Genomic DNA, 20926 nt, shown 5'->3' on the forward strand with positions numbered 1-20926 from the left:
CGGCTGGGGGGCTTCGGTTTGGATGAGGACGGGCGACCCCGCTGGGCCTCAGGGAGCCGGAGTTCACTTCCTCCTGGCGCGGTCGCAGGTAACCAAGGTGACCCCCTTGAGCAGCGGGGCCTCAAAGGTGCGGGCGCCGAGGTGGGAGCTGGGGTTCCAGGCGGCAGCACGCGCAGCCAGTGCCGGAGAGGGGGCTGATGGCACCTCTTGCCGCGGGACAGCCCTTCCTGCCGCCGGCCACTCACGGCTCCTGGGGAGGCGCACCAGCGGCAGAGGCCGCTGCCGGGTGGCTTTGGGCACAGGACGGGGCGCAGGGCTGCGGCGGGGGGGCCTCTCAGAGTGGAGGGCCCAGCCCGGAGCCAGGGCCCGGGCAGCCCAGCAGAATCCCTGCCCCGAGCCCCAGGAGCCCTCAGGGCCTCCAGGTCGACAGTCTCACATTTGGGGACTGGAATCCTGGGGTGGCTCTGGGGTCCCTTCCTTGGGAGGGGATCTGGACCCGAGGCCAGTGCTGAGTTCGCCTCGAAGATTCTCAGATTCCATGAATGAAGGCACTGGGGAGTCATGAGACAGGGTCCTGAGATCTTGAAGCGTCAGGTCCCAGGCGTCTGCCCTCCCTGCGTCCCCAGAGCAGCCGCGGGGTCTGAGAGGTGCCGGTGGGAGGCCCGGAGGCCCGGGATAGCCCTGCCGTGAGGTCAGCTGGAATCGGTTATGCAGGCTGCAGGGGCAGCTCCCTGGCCGCCAGGTCCTCACTTACCCCCAAACCCCTGACCTCAGGCGCTCGGCCTTCCCCTGGGAAGGTCTGCTTCTCCACTCAGCTTCCCCCTGCCGGGGGGCTCCCGGCCTGACGCCTGCCTGCGGCCCTGCTCCCCCTCCGGGGGGCTCCGCGGCCAGCAGCTTCCACCTGGAGCAGGGCCCTGGAGCCCCAGGCGGATGCTGGCCCCAGACTCTGGGACTTTCTGGCCTTGTGACTGCGGACGGGTTATTTAACTTCTCTATACCTCGTTTTCCTCACCTGTAAAATGAGGGTGACGTTAGGACTTGCCTCCCAGGGTTGAGGTGAGGATTATGTGACTCCGTTTATGCAAAGCACTGAGGACAGTGCCTAACACATGGTGTAACCAAGGAGTGTCACTGATTATTGTCATTAGTCCTCCAGGCCAGAAGAGGAAGGGGCTTCTCCACCAGTCTAGCTTGAAAAAGCTCACGGAAATATTCTAGTTGACCTTTCCTTCAGTCACTGTGCCCTGAGAGGCGGAGCCAAATAAGAGACACCTACCATTCAGCCAATGGGGCTGGACAGGAGAGAAGGAGAAGGGGGACCCCTACAAAGAAGTTGTGGGGTCGGTGTGATGTCATAAGGTAAATATGGCCAATGAGCAGGACTTAAAATCACAGCTTCACGAAGTACCCAAAATATGATTTACTTGGAGCACTCCAGCCCATCCCTCTGAGGGTCTTCCATTGCTCTTGACACCTGGGAGCCGGGAACTAGTCCCATGAGGCCCCCTCCTGCAGTTAAGACTTTGCCAGCCATTCTCAGCCAGAGCACCAGCACCACACTGGCCTGGGAGGAGGGGGTTGCTTATGGGGCAGTGGTCCCTGAAGCTCTTCACTTTATCACCCCATCCCCCATCCCAAGGGTGGCACAGGCTCTTCTAATTCCTCTCCAGCTTGACCCAAACCAGTCTGTAACTTTTTAAAAATTTAATTTAAATTCAGTTTGCCAATATATAGTGTAATACCCAGTGCTCATCCTATCAAGTGCCCCCCCCTCAGTCCCTGTCACCCAGTCACCCCAACCCCCTGCCCACCTCCCCTTCCACAACCCTTTGTTCGTTTCCCAGAGTTAGGAGTCTTTCTTGTTCTGACTCCCTCTGTATTTTTTCCCTCTCAGTTCCCCTCCTTTCCCTCATAGTCTGTTTCACTATTTCTTATATTCCCCATATGAGTGAAACCATATGATGATTGTCCTTTTCCTATTGACTTACTTCACTCCGCATAATACCCTCCAATTCCATCCACGTCGGAGCAGATGGTGGGTGTTCGTCCTCTCTAAAGGCCGAGTGATATTCCACTGTATACATAGACCACATCTTCTCTATCTGGTCATCTGCCGGGGGACACCGAGGCTCCTTCCACAGCTTGGCTACTGTGGACATGGTTGCTATAAACATTGGGGTGCAGATATCCTGGCGTTTCACTATGTCTGTATCTGTGGGGTAAATACCCACTGATGCAATTGCTGGATCTTTTAAAACACCTTAGGAAGCAGGGAATGAGCAACAGATTTACAGGATTCTGTGGCCCCTTGCTGAGCCTGTCAGCCCCCCTGGAAGGAGCCTAGCTTCAGAACTTCCGCAGCTGGGAGGGCCCAGAGTATGTCTTCCCACAACTTCCTTTCTTCCTGGTTCAGATGAAAATGGCAGTTCAGAAGTCTATTGTATTTAGGTAAAATCCTTCCCCTACCCTACTAAGTGGCTGGAATTGCCCCCATGCACCCCAGGAAGACAATTATATTAGGACAGTGAGGGGGACATCGGTGCCCTATCCAGGTAACCCTGACCAGATGCTCCATACCTTGTGGCGTCCCCCTGCCATGGGATAAGGTTTGTCCCCACTCGTTCCCTCCCACAGCCTCAGGGGGTCCCTCTTACTCCCTCCCTCTAAGAGCTTGCCCTGGCAAGTACCCTCCCCCATACAGAGCATCTGAGTCTCAGATTGAAGGCAACTCTGCTGTCTTTCCAGGGAAATGGGTGGGTAGGTGGTTCCTTTACACCTGTGTGGCTGAACGGCACACCCGGCACCGTCCCTGAGCACAGGACCGCCGGTCGGACAGGGCTGATCTCCCCACGGGCTCCGTGCACTGCTCAGCACCCAAAGTGACCCACTTCTCCTTGGCCTGCCACTGCTCCCTCCATGCCCAGCCTCTCTCTGGACCCTCTGAACGAGGCCCCGGCCTCTACCTCCCACCCCTGGCCACCCTGTTGCCCCAGTGATCTGATAACAGGGACCTCTGCCCTTGGCTGTGCATCATCACCTTCCATCCACCTCGACTCTGACCCCGTATTGTCTTATTGTCTCTGATTCTAACAGATGAGGAAACGGAGCCTCCTTGTGCTTTCTCAAATACATACACACGGGGGGCGGGGGGGTTCTTTTTAAATATTTTCCCACCTTCCAGAAAACTCATTTATGCAACAGTTAATGAGTGGGTGCCAACTGGGTGCCAGGCACTGTTCTGGGCACTGCAAGTATATTAGAGAACAAAACTGGAAAAAGAATCCCTCCTCTGTGTGGAGTGTAGAATTTAATAGGTAGAGACAGAAAATAAATAAAAAAATATTCAGGAGGTAAGATAACAAATGCTACGGAAAAAATAATGCAGCATAAAGGAATAGGAAGCATGAGGGGAAAGGTTCCATTTTAAATAGAATGGTCAGGAAGGCCTTGTGGGGAAGGTGACATTTGAGCTGAGATCTGAAGCTCTTTGCTGGAAGAGTAATCATGTGAATATCTGCAGGAGGAGCATTCCAGGTAGAAGGAATAGCAAATGCAAAGGGCCTGAGGTGAGAGCGTGCCTGGCATTTTTGGAAAAAAAGCAAGGAGGCCAGAGTGACTGAATATGAGAAAGAGTGAAGAGAGATGATGTCAGAGAGACAGATAGGGGTACAGGTCATTCGGGGCCTTGAGGCCATGTGAAGACTGAAGCTTTTGCACTGAACAATATGGGGAGCCAGTGTGGGGTTTTGAACAGACAAGTGATATGATCAGATCAAACGGGTCTGGTTCTGTGTGTGTGAGAAGACAATAAGAGGCCAGGGGCTGGGGCAGAGAAACTACCCGGGAAACAATGTAGTAATTTGGGCAAGGCAAAGAAATTCTCTATAAACATAATTTAAATATCTGCAGAATATTTTACCCTACAAATTTACTGTAATTCACTGAAATCTTTATTGGTGGGTATTTAGGGTTGTTACCAGCTGTATCCTTATCATAGAAAACACTGATGAACATCTTTGTACCAGAAATCTTTATGTCTGTTTCTTGAGACATAAAGACTATTTCTTAAGACACATCTGTTGCCTTGGTGTCACTGGGTCACCTTTCTCGGGTTTTCTTTTTTTTTTTTAAGATTTTATTTATTCATTCATGAGAGACAGAGAGAGAGAAAGGGGTGCAGAGACACAGGCAGAGGGAGAAGCAGGCCCCATGCAGGGAGCCCCGACATGGGACTCGATCCCGGGTCTCTAGGACCAGGCCCTGGGCTGAAGGCGGCGCTAAACCTCTGAGCCACCCAGGCTGCCCCTTTCTCAGGTTTTCTTTTTTTTTTTTTTTTAATTTTTTTTTATTTACTTATGATAGTCACACAGAGAGAGAGAGAGGCAGAGACACAGGCAGAGGGAGAAGCAGGCTCCATGCACTGGGAGCCCGACGTGGGATTCGATCCCGGGTCTCCAGGATCGCGCCCTGGGCCAAAGGCAGGCGCCAAACCGCTGCGCCACCCAGGGATCCCTTTCTCAGGTTTTCAATCCAAAATTCCAGTTGCCCTTGTGAAAGCTGGTGCTGCTTTCCCCTCTCCGTGGCAGCCTGGAAGGCAGCACCCCACTGTAGGGTATGTGGCAGGTGACTGGGGGTGTCCTTGTGGCCCCAGCCAGGTCTGCGCGCACCTCTCAGGAGGCGTCCCTCTTCCCTGGACAGCCTTGCATGGTCCATGTACTCAAAGTCCACAGCTGTCCTGTTATCCCAGCTTTACAGGCGAGGGAACCAACGCTCAAAGGCCAATGGTGGGGCCCTGTGCCACGTGCGTTACCCCCGTTACCTCATCTAATCCCTGCAACAGCCCGGTGATGTTGGTGCCATCGTCATCCCCTCTCAGGGCTGAAGTCACCGATCCAGGGTGTCAGCGCTGGGCACTGACCTGCTCTCCGAACCACTGCCTGCCCTGCCTCCAGCTCATCGGGGGATTCGCTTGGGGCTGCACAGTCAGGATGTGGAGGGGCCACGAGCCCGGCCGGGTCTTCCTGACCCTGCAGCCCGAGTTCTAACCCCCAACAGGATGCCCCTCAATGCCTGAAACACCTCACTAGAGCTCTGCCTCTTTCATTCAATCAGGAGTGTTCTTGGTCTCTTGTGCTTGACTTGGGCTCCCTCCTTAGATCCACTCTCAGCAGCTCTGGGAGACCAGGCTTTGGTAGAAGAGCTCAGATCCCAGAACCAAGCACTTTGGAGTAAGGAAGGGCCTTGAGCTCCTGGACCAGGTTCTCTCCCCCTTTTTATGGGGAGGAGGAACTAAGGGCCAGAGTGAGGCAGTAACTTGCCCAAGGTTCCACAGCTAGTGGGGGTCAGAGTTCGGGGGGAGGGAGGAGGCTGGCCCAACAAGTAGGCCTAGGTCTTCCCTAAGAGCCCCTGCCATGGAATATTTCAGAACTGTGACTGTCACAGGCCTGTTCAAGGGCCCTTTGTTGATGGGCCTGTTGATTGTGAATTATTAACCTGTCCAAGCCTGCAATCTGCTGGGTGGGGCTCACCCACTTTAAGAAAATTCACTGTACAGTCTGCAGCCCAGCTGGGTTGGTGGGGGGGGTGGGGGTCTCTGGGGCCAGCTGCCTAGTTCTGGGCTGGTAGAGAGAGCTAGTGGGTGGGGGAGGGGCCTCCTGCCAGGGAAAGACCCAGGGGGTCGGAAGGGGTGCAGGGGGAAGGGGCACCCCGGGTAATGCTCAGTCAGCCTTACAGCATCCCTGGGAGGCCGGCACTGTTACCCCAGGTTTACAGATGGGAAGACAGGGTCAGCGAGGTAAAGGCAGAGCACGCTCCACAACCTAAGCTCTTTCTACAACAATGACATCACTTTTCACATGCTCATGCCCCCATTTCTATGACCCACCCCCCTTTTCCAGACACTTTTCCCATAGGATAAGAAGTCAAGACCTGAGTCCAAGTCACACTTGGTCCAAGCCTCAGTTTTCTAAGCTGTCGGATGGGAGATAAAGCCACTGTGGAGCTTTTAGGACCACCCTGAAGAGGTTTCACTAACCAGATATTTCTTGAGGGCCTTGCTAAGCTGAGAGACGGTACAAGTCAAAGTAGCCCAGGGAGGTTCTCAGGACCATCGGGTGTGGTGAGCCCAGCGATTTGTGCTTGCAGGTTGGGGAGAGGATGAGAGGAAGCAGGCCTGGCCACTTCCAGGCACGAGGCACCAGGAAGTCCTCCAGCAGAGGAGGAGGGAACCCCGGACGCAGGATGGTCTCCTGGTCCCCACAGCCTGGCTATCAGCTTGCAGTGGAAACGCGCCGGTGACTTGAGCTGAGTCACCTGGGTCAGGAGGCAGAAATAATGGTGACTCCCAGGCTCCCTGGTGTCAGGCTGGGGCCAGAGCTCCTGGGGGCTGGGAGCTGCCTGGGTGGCGCCCTCCTGAAGGGTGGACCACTCTGCTGCTCTGACTCATCAGGTGAGTGGTGCCAGCATCATTGCCACTGCTGTGTGGGGACAGTTCTGGCTCCAGGGGCAGCTGGGCCGCTTACCTTGCTGAGCTTCAGTTTTCAGTATAAAAGGGGAGAATAATAGCACCTACGTCACCAGCAGCACCGCCGGGGCACTGCACAGCGCCGTGCCACGTGCTAGCTGCTATGCCGGGCATTTCAGTCACAGGAATTCTTAATCCTTTGAGGCCGGCAGGATTTCCATTTTACCGATGAGGAAACTGAGGCTCGAAGAGGTAGTTAAAAGCGAGCATTAAATGAGATAGTCCATGGCCTACACTTGCCATGTGTTGTCTGTAATAAGCCTTCAGCGGATATCAGTCATCATTATAATCATGACCTCGGAGGGAAAGGGTAAGTGCTAGGCCAAGTGTGGGAGTCTGGCGATCAATCAGACACAGAGATGTCTGACCAGGCCCGACCCCGAGAGTTCCCAGCCTGTGGGCAGAGGCAATCGCGTACACACTCACTCCACCACCGTCACACGTGGATGGCGTCGGCCCAGGGTGACGAGGGTAGGTCGGGGGTCCGTGTGTGTCCAGGAAGCCCCTGACCCAGCCAGGGAGGGAGGGCTTTCTGGAAGAGGTGGCATCTGAACGGAACCCTGCAGGGTGAGTAGTTGGCATAGGTCAGGCTCTGAATACAGGCCAAATCCAGTAAGGGTCTACCTGTAGCCGCGCTGCCCCGGGGCCCGCGGGGCCTGCGGCACTCTGGCACTTTTATATTGGTAGATTTGTATTCTTTTTTGGAAAAAGAAGGCTTCCGATTGTAAGCTTCTGGATAGAACCCTGACTAAATGGGTGAATGGTAAGTGACAAGGGAGGAAGGTGTGTCCCAGGTGGAGGGCGAGTATGTGGGAGTGCCCGGGGACTTGAGAGGCGCCCAGCCTCATTCGGGGCTCCCCGAGGCCAGCGGACCTCGGCCCTGCTGCTCTCCCATCGGGACCCACTCCCACCGCCGCTCAGGTCGGCGCCGCCTTCTCCGGGAAGCCCTCCGCGGCTCTCCGCGGCTCTCCGCGGCCTGCGTGTGGCCCCCGGCGGCCTTGGGCGCTGACGTGGGGGCCCGACCGCGGGGGCCCGACCGTGGGGGGCCCCGGAGGACCCCGGAGGGCCCCGCGCCGCCTTGCCCGCCCGCCGCGCTCCTCCCCACGGCCGCCCTCCGCCCCGCCGGCGGCGGGGACGCTCCCGAGGGCGGCCACGTGCTTGATGAGTCACGGTCCGCGGCAGCGGGCCTGGAGGTGGCGGCCGCTTCCCTCTGCGCCGCCCGACGGCGCCTTCCCGGAGGCCAGGTGGGCTCTGCCGGCCGGACGGCGCCTCGGGGCCCAGGGCGGGGCGGCTCCCTGCGCCGGGGGGACGCGGGCGGGGCACGGGGGACACACGGGGTCGGGGGGGCACGGCCACGCCTCGCCCCCTGTGAGGGGAGGGCACTCGGGCCGGTCGCGTCCATCCGCGCCTCACCTGCCCTGTCTGTGAAATGGCAGCTCGGGGGCGGGGGGGCGAGCGTGGCCCGGGGCCGCGGGGAGCGCTGAGAAGGGGCGGGGCGTCGGGGCCCGGCCGGCGGGGCCACCGCGGACCCAGCTCTAGGAACCTCCTCGCCGCGCAGGGGGCTTGGAGGGCAGAGCGGCTGCGGCCCGCGGCGCGCGGCGGGGAGAGCCGAGGGCTGGGGGCGCCTGCCGAGGCCCGCCCCCCCCCGCCCGGGCGCCCCGCCCTCCGCGGCCCCGCCCACCCCCGCCCTGCGCGCCCCTGCCCTCCTCTCCCCTGCGCTCCACCCCGCACCCCCCGCCCCCGCCTCCCCGCCTGGCGCGCCCCTCCCCTGCCCTCCCCTCCCCCTCCCGGAGCCCCCCCCCCGCACCCCCGCCCTCCCCGCCCGGCGTGCCCCTCCCCTGCCCTCCCCTCCTCTCCCCCGCCCGGAGCCCCCCCCACCCCCGGCCTCCCCGCCCGGCGCGCCCCTCCCCTGCCCTCCCTCCCTCCCTCCCTCCCCTCCCCCGCCCAGCGCCCGGCTCGGGGTTCCGGCAGCACCTGGGCCGCGGCTGACGAGCGGCAGGGGCGCGCTTCCCCCTCCCCCCGCGATGAGCTCGCCCGGCGCCGAGGACCCCCTGCCCGCGGGGTAAGTGCGCGGGATGCGGGGGCCCGAGGAGCGGGGTGCGGGGCCAGGGAGGGGGGTGGGGGTGCGGGGCCGGAGAGGGGAGGTGCGGGGTGCGCGGCCCGGGGGGGGAGGAGGTGCGGGGTGTGGGGCCCGGGGAGGGGGTGCGGGCCCGGGGGAGGGGGGTGGGGGTGCGGGGCCGGGGAGGGGAGGTGCGGGGTGCGCGGCCCGGGGGGGGTAGGAGGTGCGGGGTGTGGGGCCCGGGGAGGGGGTGCGGGCCCGGGGCCGGGGAGGGGAGGTGCGGGGTGCGGCCCCGGGGAGGGGGGTGGGGGTTCGGGCCCGGCCTCCCCGGCGCCTCCGGCCGCACTGCGGCTCCGGCCCCCTCCCCCCTCTCCCTCCCCTCCGGGCCGCCGCGGCGGCGGGGGCGCCGGGGCCTGGGGCGGTCACTCCCCCCCCCCCCCACCCCCGGGTCCCAACTTTCTCACGGAGCTGTAGTAGCGGCCACGTCAGAGCCGCCGCCCTCCCCGCGTGGCGTGTGCACCTGTGGGTGGGCCCGGTGATTCCGCTGTCACAGGCGGGGAAACGGAGGCACGGCTCCTCCGTGGTGACTTGCCTTTCCTTTCCTTACCCGGGCCGGGGTGAGGACCCGCTCCCTGACCCCAGAGCCCCCCATCCCAACCCCGGGGCCGTGCCGCCTCCTCTTCCGGGGTCTGAAGGAGTTAAGAGGCTGAGATAGGATCAGCTGTCCCAGTGGGCGCAGCAGGAAGTGGTGGTAAAGGTGGGTGTTGTCTCGCCCATATGGTCCTCCTGCCCCCCCCCCCCCCAGCCCTGGAGAATCCCTACGCTGCCCTGTAGCAGTGCCAGCCCTTTCCCGGCTCAGGTGAGCTGCAGGTGTCCGCCCTACCTGGGGCCTCACCACCAGGGACAATGTTTGCCAAGGGCCTCAGGGCGGGCACGTGAGCCGGGACTGCCAGGGTGCCAGCCTGGATGGAGGCCTCCACTGGGCCTGGGCGGGCATCCTGGGTGAAGGCTTAGAATTGGGTCACTGAGGGACCCTCTGGCCCGAGGGAGGGTCGCCTGGTGAGTTTTGCCCTGTTTGTTGTGTGGTTTTGGCCATACCCTTTATCCTCCCTAGACTTCTGGTCCCTCCTTTGGAAAACACAGGGAGGCCAGGCCTGGCTGCTCCCTTCCTGCTCTGAGCTGAAGTCTGTAAATCCGGAGCCTGCTTAGGTCCTTTCTGCCCAGCCCTGACTAAGCACCACCCCATTGGGCCCAGGAAAGAAGCTTCCAGGAGAGAAGGCAGGCAGGAACAGGGCACCTAGCAAAGAATCCTAATTCCCAGGCTAGAAGCCACATGCATCCCTCTTCCTTGCACGCTCATGTCCTCCCCTGAGTCTTCTCTACAACTCCAGGCCCCTCTGGCTCCTCCGTGGGCCTCCGGGGCAGTGAGCTCAGTCTTCTAGCACTGCTGGACCTTCCTCCTAGGACCATCCCTCCTCCCACCACATGCCTTTCAGGCCCCCCTCTTCTTTGATGCCACACAGGTCCATCTGTCCCTGTCCCTGGTCAGTGCCATCCTGGTGGGGTCTGAGCAGAGGAGAGTCAAAGCAGTTCCACCTTCACCATAGACACTCATTCAGTCACTCAGTGAACATTCCCAAGGCCTGCTCTGGGCCCAGCCCAGGATATGAGGGTCCGTGGTAAACAAACCAGACTTTAAATCTCCACCATTTTAAAAAATATGAAATATTTTAAGCCTTCAGGAAAATATAGCAAATAATAAAATGAACTCCATGCCCAGTTTTTTCAAATGTTAATCTTGTGTCCACTTATTTCATATTCTTCTTTATGTTAAAAAATAAATTAAAGAGACTTTTGGAGCCTCTGCAGACCCTCCCCTCATCCCTCTCCAGAGATAATCGCCATCCTGAATTGTGATCTTGCCATTTGCATTTTAATTTAAAAATGTTTTTATTTGAGTCTAGTTGACACACAACAGTTACCTTAGGTTCAAGTGTACAGCATAGTGGTTCAACTTCTCTATGTTAAGCTGTGCTCCCAGTGTAGCTGCCATATGTCATCTGGCAACACTATTACAATATTATTGCTTTTTGTCATTCTCGGTTTTATTCTTTTGCGGAGTGTGTAAAAGTCTAAAAAAATGTAGCTTGTTCTCACTTTAAAATTTTTATATAAACGGAGTCGTACAGCATGAATCATTTCGCAGTTTGCTTTTTCTCACCGAGCTTCAGGTTTCTGAGATGTAGCCTTCTTGATCCTTACAGCTCTGGTCCCCACGTTCCCTGATGTAGGATGTGCCCCTGATGTAGGGTCCCCCGTTTATTTATTTACTGGCCTTCTTTTTTTTTTTTTTAAGATTTTTTATTTATTAGAGACACAGAGATAGAGATAGAGAGAGAGAGAGAGAGAGAGAGAGAGAGAGAAGCAAGCTCCATGCAGGGAGCCTGACATGGGATTCCATCCCGGGTCTCTAGGATCACACCCTGGGCTGAAGGCGGCACAACTGCTAAGCCACCAGTGGCTTCTGGCCTTCTTGATGGACATTGAGGTGGTTCCTAGAGGCTTGCTGTTCAAACAGTAACTATTCTCATAAGGTCATCCTTTGTGCATATGTGAGTTTTCTTCCCAGTTGCCCCATGGGAGTGGAATTGGTGGGTCATGGGATATGTATGTTCAATGTTTTAAAGTTATTTAGTTTTTCTATGAAAGCAGTGTTGCTCCAGACATGATGGAAACACAGACTGGTAGAAAAATAAGTAGCAATGGCTGACCTTTCCCCAGTACTTCTTCCTGGGCTCTACATGGTCCAGTCATTCTTCTCAACAACCCCCGGAGGTAGGGACTGCCATTCTCATTTTATTGATGAGGACCCTAAAGCTCATAGAGTTTAAAGAACCCTCCCAAGTTTCTCAAACAAGTAATTGCTGAGCTGAAGTCTGAGACCAGGGTTACATGCTTTCAAAACTCTTGAAGGCCATGCTGCTCGAGGCCCTGTCACATTGTACTGACTTTATTCACAGCGAACGTATTCTCTGGGAGGAGAGTCACAGTCACATGTGCAGTTTAGAGACTTCACTTTGCGATAGGGCCCCATGGACGGCTCCCCCCCATGCCCCTGACTAAGTCCTGAATGGTGAAGCAGGGAAGAAAAGCCAACTCTGGCTGCAGTCGGCTCCCTGAGTGACTTTGCACTGCCTCTTGCCCCAGTAGGGAGGGAGAGGTCCCCTGCTCCATCCAGCTCTGTGCTTCAGGTGTCAGGGTGGCAGCTTCCGGGCAGACTTAAGCCGGGAAGGGGCAGGGGAAGGGGGAGTGGTGTAATGCCAGGCCGCCTGACACCCCCTCCCCACCTCCAGCTCCCTTCTCACTCCGGCCTCAACCCTCCCCCACCAGGATGCCAAAGCCTCAGGCACCGGCCCTGCTGCATGCCCCATGCTCCATCCAGCAGCGGCGCCCCATGCTCCATCCAGCAGCGGCACCCCTGTGCCTTGCGTTCTCCAAGGTACAGGGGAAAGCCGCCATCGGCCCCTCAGGAGCTGGGGAATGTGGCTTGGAGCAAAAAGGCCTTGAAGACATGGGACAGCCTGCAGAGATGTGGGGACCTCAGTCAGCTGAGGGAAGAGAAAGGTCTGGGGAGGTTGCCTTTTTAGAAAGCATTTCTGTCTTCTCCCCAGCTTCCTGGGTGGAGAAGATGAGGCTCCTGTCTTCACCGTCTTTATCTCCTCATCTGGCAGGTGCAGATAAGCAGGCCTGCCTCTGGGTTGGTGGGAGGACTGAGGGAAATAAGGCAGGCATCAGTGGAGAACTTGAAGTATACCTCGGGGCGGCGGTGGTGAAGGGGTGCTTATTGATGCCTTCATTAAGTCAAATGGAGCCACCGTCCTGAGCCTTCCTGAGCTCCCCAGTCAGCCGGGACACACCACCCCCCCTCCCTTTCGCAGGCCTTCCAGAGCCTCCTTGTCACGATGGTATCATGACTCTAGCTCTTTGCTCAGCTTTTTCCCCTTCTTGGGCTTCTTTCTCCATCTTGTCCTTGGTTCAGTGCCATCTTTTCCAGAAAGCTTCCTCGAGTGCCCGTGTCCACTTCTGGGCCTCCTTACAGCCTTCAGTGAGCCCCATGATCGCTGCCTTGATAACTTTGGCTGTCACTTCTGTAGACCGTGAACTCTTCAAGGGCAGGGCCAGGTCTGGGCCAGAACCAGAGACTCATGGGCATTTGTAGCTGCCCCAAAGCAGCTCCCAGTCTGGTGAGGTCACATCAGGGCCCCCTCACTACAGTGAAGCAGAGGAGGTGCTGGAGCTGCCAGGGAGGGAATGCACCTCTGTGCTGTATGTCCGTCTGTCTGTGTAGCTCTCCATGTAGAGGAAGCAGACGGAAACTCTTTCTTGATGGGAGGTGGTGGTGGTGGTGGTGAGGTGTATGCAGGAGTGGGAGGCAGGTTCTCGGCTCCGGAGCTGTTCAGAGGTGGTCATAAGCCAGGACCGTGGGCTTGACTTCCTGGGGCTGATGGGTGGGCACTGGCTCAGGCAGACACTTGGTTAGAACCCACGCCTGGCCTCGTCACCTGTCCTCTGTGGCTCGTCTAGAGTCGGGGTAACAATCCTACCTCACAGGCTTCGTGAGCGCTCAAGGAGAGAGGACCAGTTGAACACCCAGAGTGGCAGGTGCTCGCTGCCTCTTCCCCGATTCATCCAACACGAGTGGACTGAACACCAGGCACTGGGCTAAGCCGTGCGCACCGAGGAGGCTTCTGTGCCCGTCTCAGGAAGAAAGGGGCGGGGGCTGCGTCTGGTGGGGCCTTTTCAGGAAAGAAACTCAGTCTTTATCCTAGAGTCATGGGAAGCCAGTGGAGGACTTCAAGTTCAGAAGTGACATGGTCAAATTTGTTTTTTTTTTTTTTTTTTTTTTAAGATTTTATTTATTTATTCACAAGAGACAGAGAGAGAGAGAGAGGGGGCAGAGACACAGGCAGAGGGAGAAGCAGGCTCCATGCAGGGAGCCTGATGCGGGACTTGATCCTGGGACTCCAGGATCATGCCCTAGGCTGAAGGCGACGCTAAACCGCCGAGCCACCCAGGGATCCCCCTCAAATTTGGGTTTTAAACAGAAAACTTTGGCTGTTATGAGAAGGATGGGTTAGAGGGAATAAAGCTTCCAGCATTCTCCCTTATAAAAACCACTTAGAGGCTGATGGGTTACTCTAGACATCCTTTAAAATACATTCCTGAACAGAAATCCTCTCAAGCCAAGAATAAAAAGGAAGCTGAAATCAGGCTGGTAAGTGACATGAAGCCACAGCAATGTGAAGGTATTGACAAATTCCAGAAATCTAGAACCTTGAGTTTTAATGACCACTCAAGGCATGAGAAGTAAGGACTTGGGCCTACCCAGTGGCAGTGTGAGGAGTTGAAACCTAGCTCCCCTGCCACCACCATGTGAATCTAGGACCTTCAAGGGGCTTCCTCCTGAGTGAATAGGGTCATTGACCAGAAAGAAATAGCCACCCTCCCACAAAGGGGGATGACAGGTCTGGTAGAGAAAATTATAAATATGAATCTGCTGTCACACAAATTTTGGGTTTGAAGACATACTCCCTTTGTGGTCCTGGAAATACTAACCTAAAAGAGTAACTTAAGTATCATGGAATGGTAGTGCCCCAGGGAATCTGGCCAAAGTAAAGGAAAATCCTCTCTGGAGAAACAGATCCTTCTCCTAAGATGCCTTTGGGATCAGCCGAAAAGGAGCTCATGGTAAAATTACAAAACACACAAGGAAAGAAGTCATTGTGAGCAGTAGATCCCCAAATTAAGAAACAACAGGATTTGTTTCTCTGAGAGTCTTAGATGCTAGAATTATGGGATCTAGAATAGAAGTATCTTAAAAACATGTAAAGAAAATCAAAGATGGACTTGAAACAAATAAGCAGGGAACAAAATGCTGCCCCAAACAACCAAGACGATTTCAAAAGGAAGCAAGTGGAATTTCTGAAAATGCAAAATATGATCCTTAAAATTAAAAACTCAGTAGACGGGAAGAGAGGCAGATCAGACATGCCTCCAGAGAATTTGTGGAATGGAAGACCCGAAAAAATTACTCAGAATCTAACAGGGTGAAAGAGATGGCAACAAAGAGAGGGAAGAGACTTGAAATACTGAGCAAAATAGTCCAACAGAGAGAGAGAGAGAGAGAGAGAGAGAGACAGGAGGGGTAGGAGGGGCAAGGGCAGGAGGGGCATCTTCCATTGACCCGGGGTGAGGGTGATGGCGGCCAGCCCTTGGGCTTGCTGGGCACAGAAGAGCCAGGGTTGAGAGGTGCCCAGGAGGCCCAGCCGCTCGGGCTCGGTGAGGCCTGGCCGGGGAGGCCCGGAGAGGCAGGGAGCATGGCTGACTGCCAGACTTCTGGCCTGACAAACTGAGCAGAGGGGTGTCATTCATTAAGATGGCAAAGACTGGGGGAGAAGGAACAAGAGTGCGGTTTTGAACAAGACACTCATTTCAATCTGCCGGGAAGATGCGCTGCTGCGTCATGGATGACACATTAGAGCTGGGCCTGAAGGGATGTGCAGACCTTGACCTGGTGGAGAGGGACTCTCTCTTAACTGTTTGGGGGAAAGGGACTCCTTCCAGTGAGGTCGTCAAGGCCCCTTTTGGAACCTTCTCTCACTCAAAAGAGACTCCTTGAGAAGAGACATCCTCGAGACCATCCTCAAGATAGGACTTTTGAGGTCTCCTAACTTAAAAGATTAGTTTTTCAGATGGGGAAGCTGAGACCTATAAAGGTCAGGGATTTGTTCTCCCAACCTGAGACTCCTCCTTCAGTCATTTTTTTTTTTATCCATTCACTAACAGATGCTTATCAAAAGCCCACTTTGTACCAGATCCTAGATGATGGGGATACAGCAAGGAACAAAACAGGGATTCCTGCCCTCAGGAAGCTCCTGTTTAGTGGAGGGGGACAGGCAATAAGCACAAAATAAGCAAAAATAAAAATAAAAAATTGTGTGTGTGAGTATGTGTGTGTGTGTGAACGTGAGGGTGCTAAGGCATAAGGGTCAGGTGTACTGGAAGTGCTGTTGGGAAGGGGACTGTTGAGGAAGGGCCCTGGACAGCCCTTATGGCTCTGCTGCACGCTACAGTCCATTGTGACAGGGTTTCTGGGGTTCTAGAGTGCAGGCCCGAGGAGGGCAGGAGAAGTCCTGGAGAAGCAGGAGGAGGAAAAGGACTGAAGTGGGATTTAGTGGGTGGGCTGTGCCCCCCTGGGGGGGCAGAGAAGCCCGATGGGTCAGAAAGGCCATAAAGACTCCCTTTATCCTTGTGAGAGGTAAGATCAGTTTGTTCCTGAGACTTCCTCGCCCTCCATCCTCTGCTCCCCCCCAACCCTCTCCCCCAGATCTCAGATGACACCCCCATTCTACTCTCCTCCCACCTTTAGGAACATTGAGAGGGGGACCAAATTGTCTTTGTGTCCCAGTACAGCCTGGACAAGCTCATGACAAGCCCCCATGGCCCACAGGGAGGCCGCCTGGGCCCTGTGGGGCTCTGTCCCAGCCCTGAGCGGGGCGTGAGGTCTCCTGGTCACTGTGCGTCTCTCCCAGCAGGACTTCTGTGAGCAGCCTCCATGAGGCCCTGGACCAGTGCATGATCGCCCTGGACCTCTTCCTCACCAACCAGTTCTCGGAAGCACTCAGCTACCTCAAGCCCAGGTGAGGCTTAAGCCCAGGTTGAGGTGGGGCCCAGGGCGTGTGTGTGTTCACTGCACACATACACACACTCCGGAGTGTCGGGATGGGGGTGTCTGGTCATGGAGAACCAGAGGTCTTGTGTAAGAGGAACCCCATGTAACTGACTGTCCTCAGCCTCCTGGGTCGCCGTGACCCCTGAGAGTCCCATAAAAGCAGGGGCCCAGGCTCCCCACTCTATAGTCCTGGGAAGCCAGGCCCTCCCCGAGGTCACTGTGACTTCCTTCCTTTTAGGCTCTTGTGGCCTTTTCTACTTTGATTTCTTGTTCCCACTGAATCCGTTGGGGTTTCTCCCCTGTCAGCTCTAACACAGCTGCTTTTCCTCATTTTTCCCCAAAAGACTAAAGATTTGAATTGCCTTTACTCAAGCCCTTTAGGGTAGTAGTGTTGGTTAGTCATTTAGCCATTGCTTCCAGTGTTTACTGCCTTATTTCTAAATAATATTCTTATACCGCTCTTCCTTTATCATTTTTTTTCAGTTTTTTAAAGGCAATATGAAATAGAATTCATACACCACAAAATTCTTTTTATTTTTTTTAACCTTTTACTTTTATTTATTTATTTTTTAAAGATTTTATTTATTTATTCATGAGAGACACAGAGAGAGGGAGAGAGAGAGGCAGAGACACAGGCAGAGGGAGAAGCAGCTCCGTGCAGGGGGCCCGAAGTGGGACTCGATCCCGGGTCTCCAGGATCATGCCCTGGGCCAAAGGCAGGCGCTAAACCGCTGAGCCACCCAGAGATCCCCACCTTTTACTTTTAAACATCTACTGGTAGACAAGAATTTAGCTTTCTTATCTCCCTGCCCTACTTCCCTTCCTTCATCTTCCTCTCACGATTGTATCACAGTATCTGGCTAAATCAGTAACATTTACGTTGTTATAATTAGATAACTGATGCTCATTGCAAAGACAAGTCACACATTGTAGACTACATTCCCTTTCTGAAATTAATAATTGTCTTCTTTTGCCTAATGTGCTATACATTTATCCTGAAGTGTTTATAACCTTTTTCCTGGAAACCTTTCCTCTGGAAGACGGATGTGTCTACCGGCCACCTCCCTTCTGTCTCCTGGAACTCCCTTTCCTTCTCTCTTTTTTCCTTGACCTGGGTTTTTTCTGGCATCCTCTCTTATTTTACCAAAGCATGTCCTCCAGAAACTTCCAAGGAAGGAGTTGCATAAATGTAATTTTCCCCCTCAGAATTTCAAAGGCATTGCATCCCTGTTTTCTAGCATCTACTGTAGCCGTGGGAACCCTACTTTCTTCTAACATTGCATGTGATCATTTTTTCTTCTCTAGAAATGTTTAAAATCCTTTCTTTTGTTCTCACAAATCTGAAACTTCACAATGATGTGCTGAAATATAGGTCTTTTATTTGGAGAGTGCCTTTTGGTTCTAGGATATTCTCTTGCATGACCCTTCCATGTTCTGTCTCCCTTTCCCAGGTTTTCTTTAAGTCAAACACTGGACCTCCTGGATCAGTCCTCTTCTAAGCCTCCTGACTTACCTCCAATTTTGTATTTCTTTCTCTTTTTGTTTTCTCTTATTTGGGGGAAATTTCTTCAACCTTATCATGAAATCCTTCTATTGAGTTAGAAGAGATCCTTCTATTTTCTTTTCCTCTGTGATCATATGATTAATTTCCTCATGCTCCTTGTTCTCTGAATGTTCTTCTTATCCCTAAAACATCTTATTTTTGGCTTATGGATGTACCCTGTTCTTTATGTCTACTTTTGAAATATGGGAGTCCTTAGGATAGGGCCTGGCATACAGTAAGCATGCTAGTAAATATTTGTTATTATCACAGGATGTTGTCTCTTAAACATTTTTTCTCCTGCATTACTCTTGGCTTTCTCCAGGTTCCCTTCTTCTGTGTAATGGGGGGATCTTCTGGTGGGGGCTTTCCTCCAGTACCTGATGGCCCCTGGTTGTCTGGTTATATTTAAGAGCAAGTTCTCGGCCTTGTAGTTGATGGGTTTGGTTTCTGGATGTGGGGGGAGGTGGGCAAGAAAGGTGGCACAGAAGAACCTGCTTAGGGACAGAATGAGCAGAAGGGAGGCACCTGGATGCTTGGCCTTGTAATTGGTGGGATTGGCTTTTGGATGACCTGTCTCCAGATGTCAGCTTCTCCAAGGAATATTCCTCTGTTCCTCACCACGGTCACAGAACCTCTGGCTGCCTGAATTCTGGGATTGGGATAGGGGTGAGGGGCCAAGAGGCTAATCATGTCTGGTGCCTACTTGCCTAACCCCTTCTTTTTAGTTCTAGGTTGTGGTTGTCCTCTGCCTCATCTGGTTCCTTCAGGTTCCCCGGGAAAGCAAATGCTGAGTCAGGGGAACTGCTTTCCCCAAGTTTCCAAGCCTGACCTGTTCAATTTCTCCTGTCTGGGGTCAGTGGCCCAGCCTCTGGGGGATGGTGTGGATTCCAGCATGAGTCTTATGATGATCCCTCTGCAGCAGGCCTGAAACCTCATCCTCAGCCTCTTAGGGGGTCTGGGTTTGAGGTGGGGCCGGGGCAGCTCTGCAGCAGGAGTGAGGTAGGCCATGCTTCACCCTGTTCCATCCCTGAACATCTGGGTTCCCCTCCAAGTATTTTTAGAAGGCTCCTCAGCTCCACTTCCCTTCTGGTCATTACCTATAACTAAGCAGACCCCTCCCTGCCACCTCTCTGCACTCTTGCACACCCTCTCTTCACAGCCTCCTTGTCCCCTTGTATTGAGGGGCTGCCTCACCCTCCCTGACCTCAAGAGGGCACTCTACCAGGAGTCCCACAACTGGGGGTGGGGGTGGGGGCGGCAGAGAGGAAATGCTTGCCCCAAAGGAGGCAGTACCAAGACACCAGTCTTCCCATGAGACTACCTTTTAACTTCATGCTTAAGGCAGTGAAGCTGCTCCTTCCTTATCTTAGCCCCTGTCCCATTCCAGAAAAGAATCCTTCCTTTGTCTTTCAGTTTAAGAGAGTTCTCTCAAACAGTAGATGGTGTTAGCACACTCCCCACCCACATCCCCATTTTGACAACCAAAAATTCTTTCAAGTTATTGCCAGATGCTGGGGGGAAGGGGGACAGGAAAAATCTCTCTCCATCTTTATTAAGAACCACTTGTCTAGGGGAAATAATTCTTGCTAAAAAATAGCTGCCTCTCCTCATTTATAGCCATCGAAGCTACAAAAGATGTTGAGGTCCAGTTTCATTCACATTCCTCCTTGTGCATGCAGTGTCTCATTTCATTGTTCTCCATACTTTGCCCTCAGGGAATAACGGGCTCATCAAATTCCACCCCTCATCCCCCCAGCCTGAGCATTTGTTTTCTGTCTTTGTCACTTCTTTGAGTAACTTCTAGTTTATTTTACTATGCTGCTGGTAAAGGAGGGAAGGGCTGGAGGCCACTAGGCTCAGGTGACCTCCACATGGCCAAGGAGTCCCAAGTCCCAACACCCTGCCCTCTGATGGCTCTTCCAGTGCCCTCCCCAACTTGACAGCTGGTCTGGGCCTAGAAGGTAGGATGCCAGTGGGCATCCTGTCCCAGAGCTGAGTTTGCCTCAGAGGTGAGGGGACTCTTACTCTCAGGGGTCAAGATTGTATAAGCAAACAAGAACTTGTGGGTTGTAAGTTAACCTTGAGGTGTCTGAGGTTTGGAGAGTTGTTCTACCTGTCTACGGGCTTACCACATTGCACTTCACAGATACTGCATTTGTTATAAATCAAAGGTTTATGTCAACCCTGCATCACGCAAGTCTCTTGGCACCATTTTTCCAACCTTTACTCACTTTGTTTCACATTTTGGTAATCCTTGCAATATCTCAAACTTTCCCATTAGTATTATTTTTGTTACGGTGATCTGTGATCAGTGATCTTTGATGTTACTATTGTAATTGTTTCTGGCTGCCACCATGTAAGGCAACGAACTTAATCAGTAAATGTGTGCATTCTGACTGGTCCATTGACCAGCTGTTCCACCCTCTCTCTCCGTCTCCTTGGGCCTATTCCCTGAGAGACAACAATATTAAAATTAGGCCAATTAATACCCTGCTGTGGCCCCTGAGTGTTCAAGTGAGAGGAAGAGTTGCACGTCTCTCTCTTTAAATCAAAAGCTAGAAATGACCAACCTTAGTGAGGAAGGCTTTTTTTTTTTTTTTTTAAGATTTTATTTATTTATTCATGAGAATACACAGAGAGGAGAGAGAGAGAGAGGCAGAGACAAAGGAAGAGGGAGAAACAGGCTCCATTCAGGGAGCCCGACATGGGACTCCAGGATCATGCCCTGGGCTGTAGGCGGTGCTAAACCACTGCGCCACACCGGGGCTGCCTGCAAGGAAGGCTTTTAAATCAAAACCCAAGATAGGCTGGAAGGTAGGCCTCTTGCACCAAACAGCCAACTTGTGAAGGCAAAGGCAAAGTTCCTGAAGGAAATTAAGAGTGCTACCCCAGTGAACACACAAATGATTAGAAAGTAAAACAGCCTTATTACTGATACAGAGAAAGCGTGAGTGGGCTGGATAGAAGATCAAATCAGCCACAACCTTGCCTTACGCTAAAACCCAATCCAGAGCAACGCCCTAGCTCTCTCCAATTCTGTGAGGCTGAGAGAGGTCAGGAGCTGCAGCA

At 54.2% G+C, this 20926-nt stretch overlaps 1 protein-coding gene across 12 annotated transcripts in view; it reads left to right on the plus strand.

Annotated features, from left to right (window-relative positions):
* Window positions 1-7667: 7667 nt before the first annotated feature.
* The window catches only part of TTC39A (tetratricopeptide repeat domain 39A), a 37292-nt gene continuing 24033 nt past the window's right edge, over window positions 7668-20926 (plus strand). For 4 of the 12 annotated variants that reach the window (XR_007402515.1, XM_025420113.3, XM_049094536.1 and 1 more), the window contains exons 1-2: window positions 15842-15900; window positions 16178-16282. Coding sequence is in view for 10 of the 12 variants with exons in the window: in XM_025420113.3 (XP_025275898.1) it covers window positions 15857-15900; window positions 16178-16282 (149 nt within the window). In the remaining 2 variants the exon portion in view is untranslated. Of the gene's footprint in view, window positions 7768-8453; window positions 8586-9204; window positions 9340-15732; window positions 15901-16174; window positions 16283-18582; window positions 18857-20926 lie in introns of those variants that run through there. The other 8 variants (XM_035699083.2, XM_049094539.1, XM_049094541.1 and 5 more) reach the window with 7 other exon arrangements.

This window comes from Canis lupus, chromosome 15 (genome assembly GCF_003254725.2).
Source record: "Canis lupus dingo isolate Sandy chromosome 15, ASM325472v2, whole genome shotgun sequence".
NCBI lineage: Eukaryota > Metazoa > Chordata > Mammalia > Carnivora > Canidae > Canis > Canis lupus.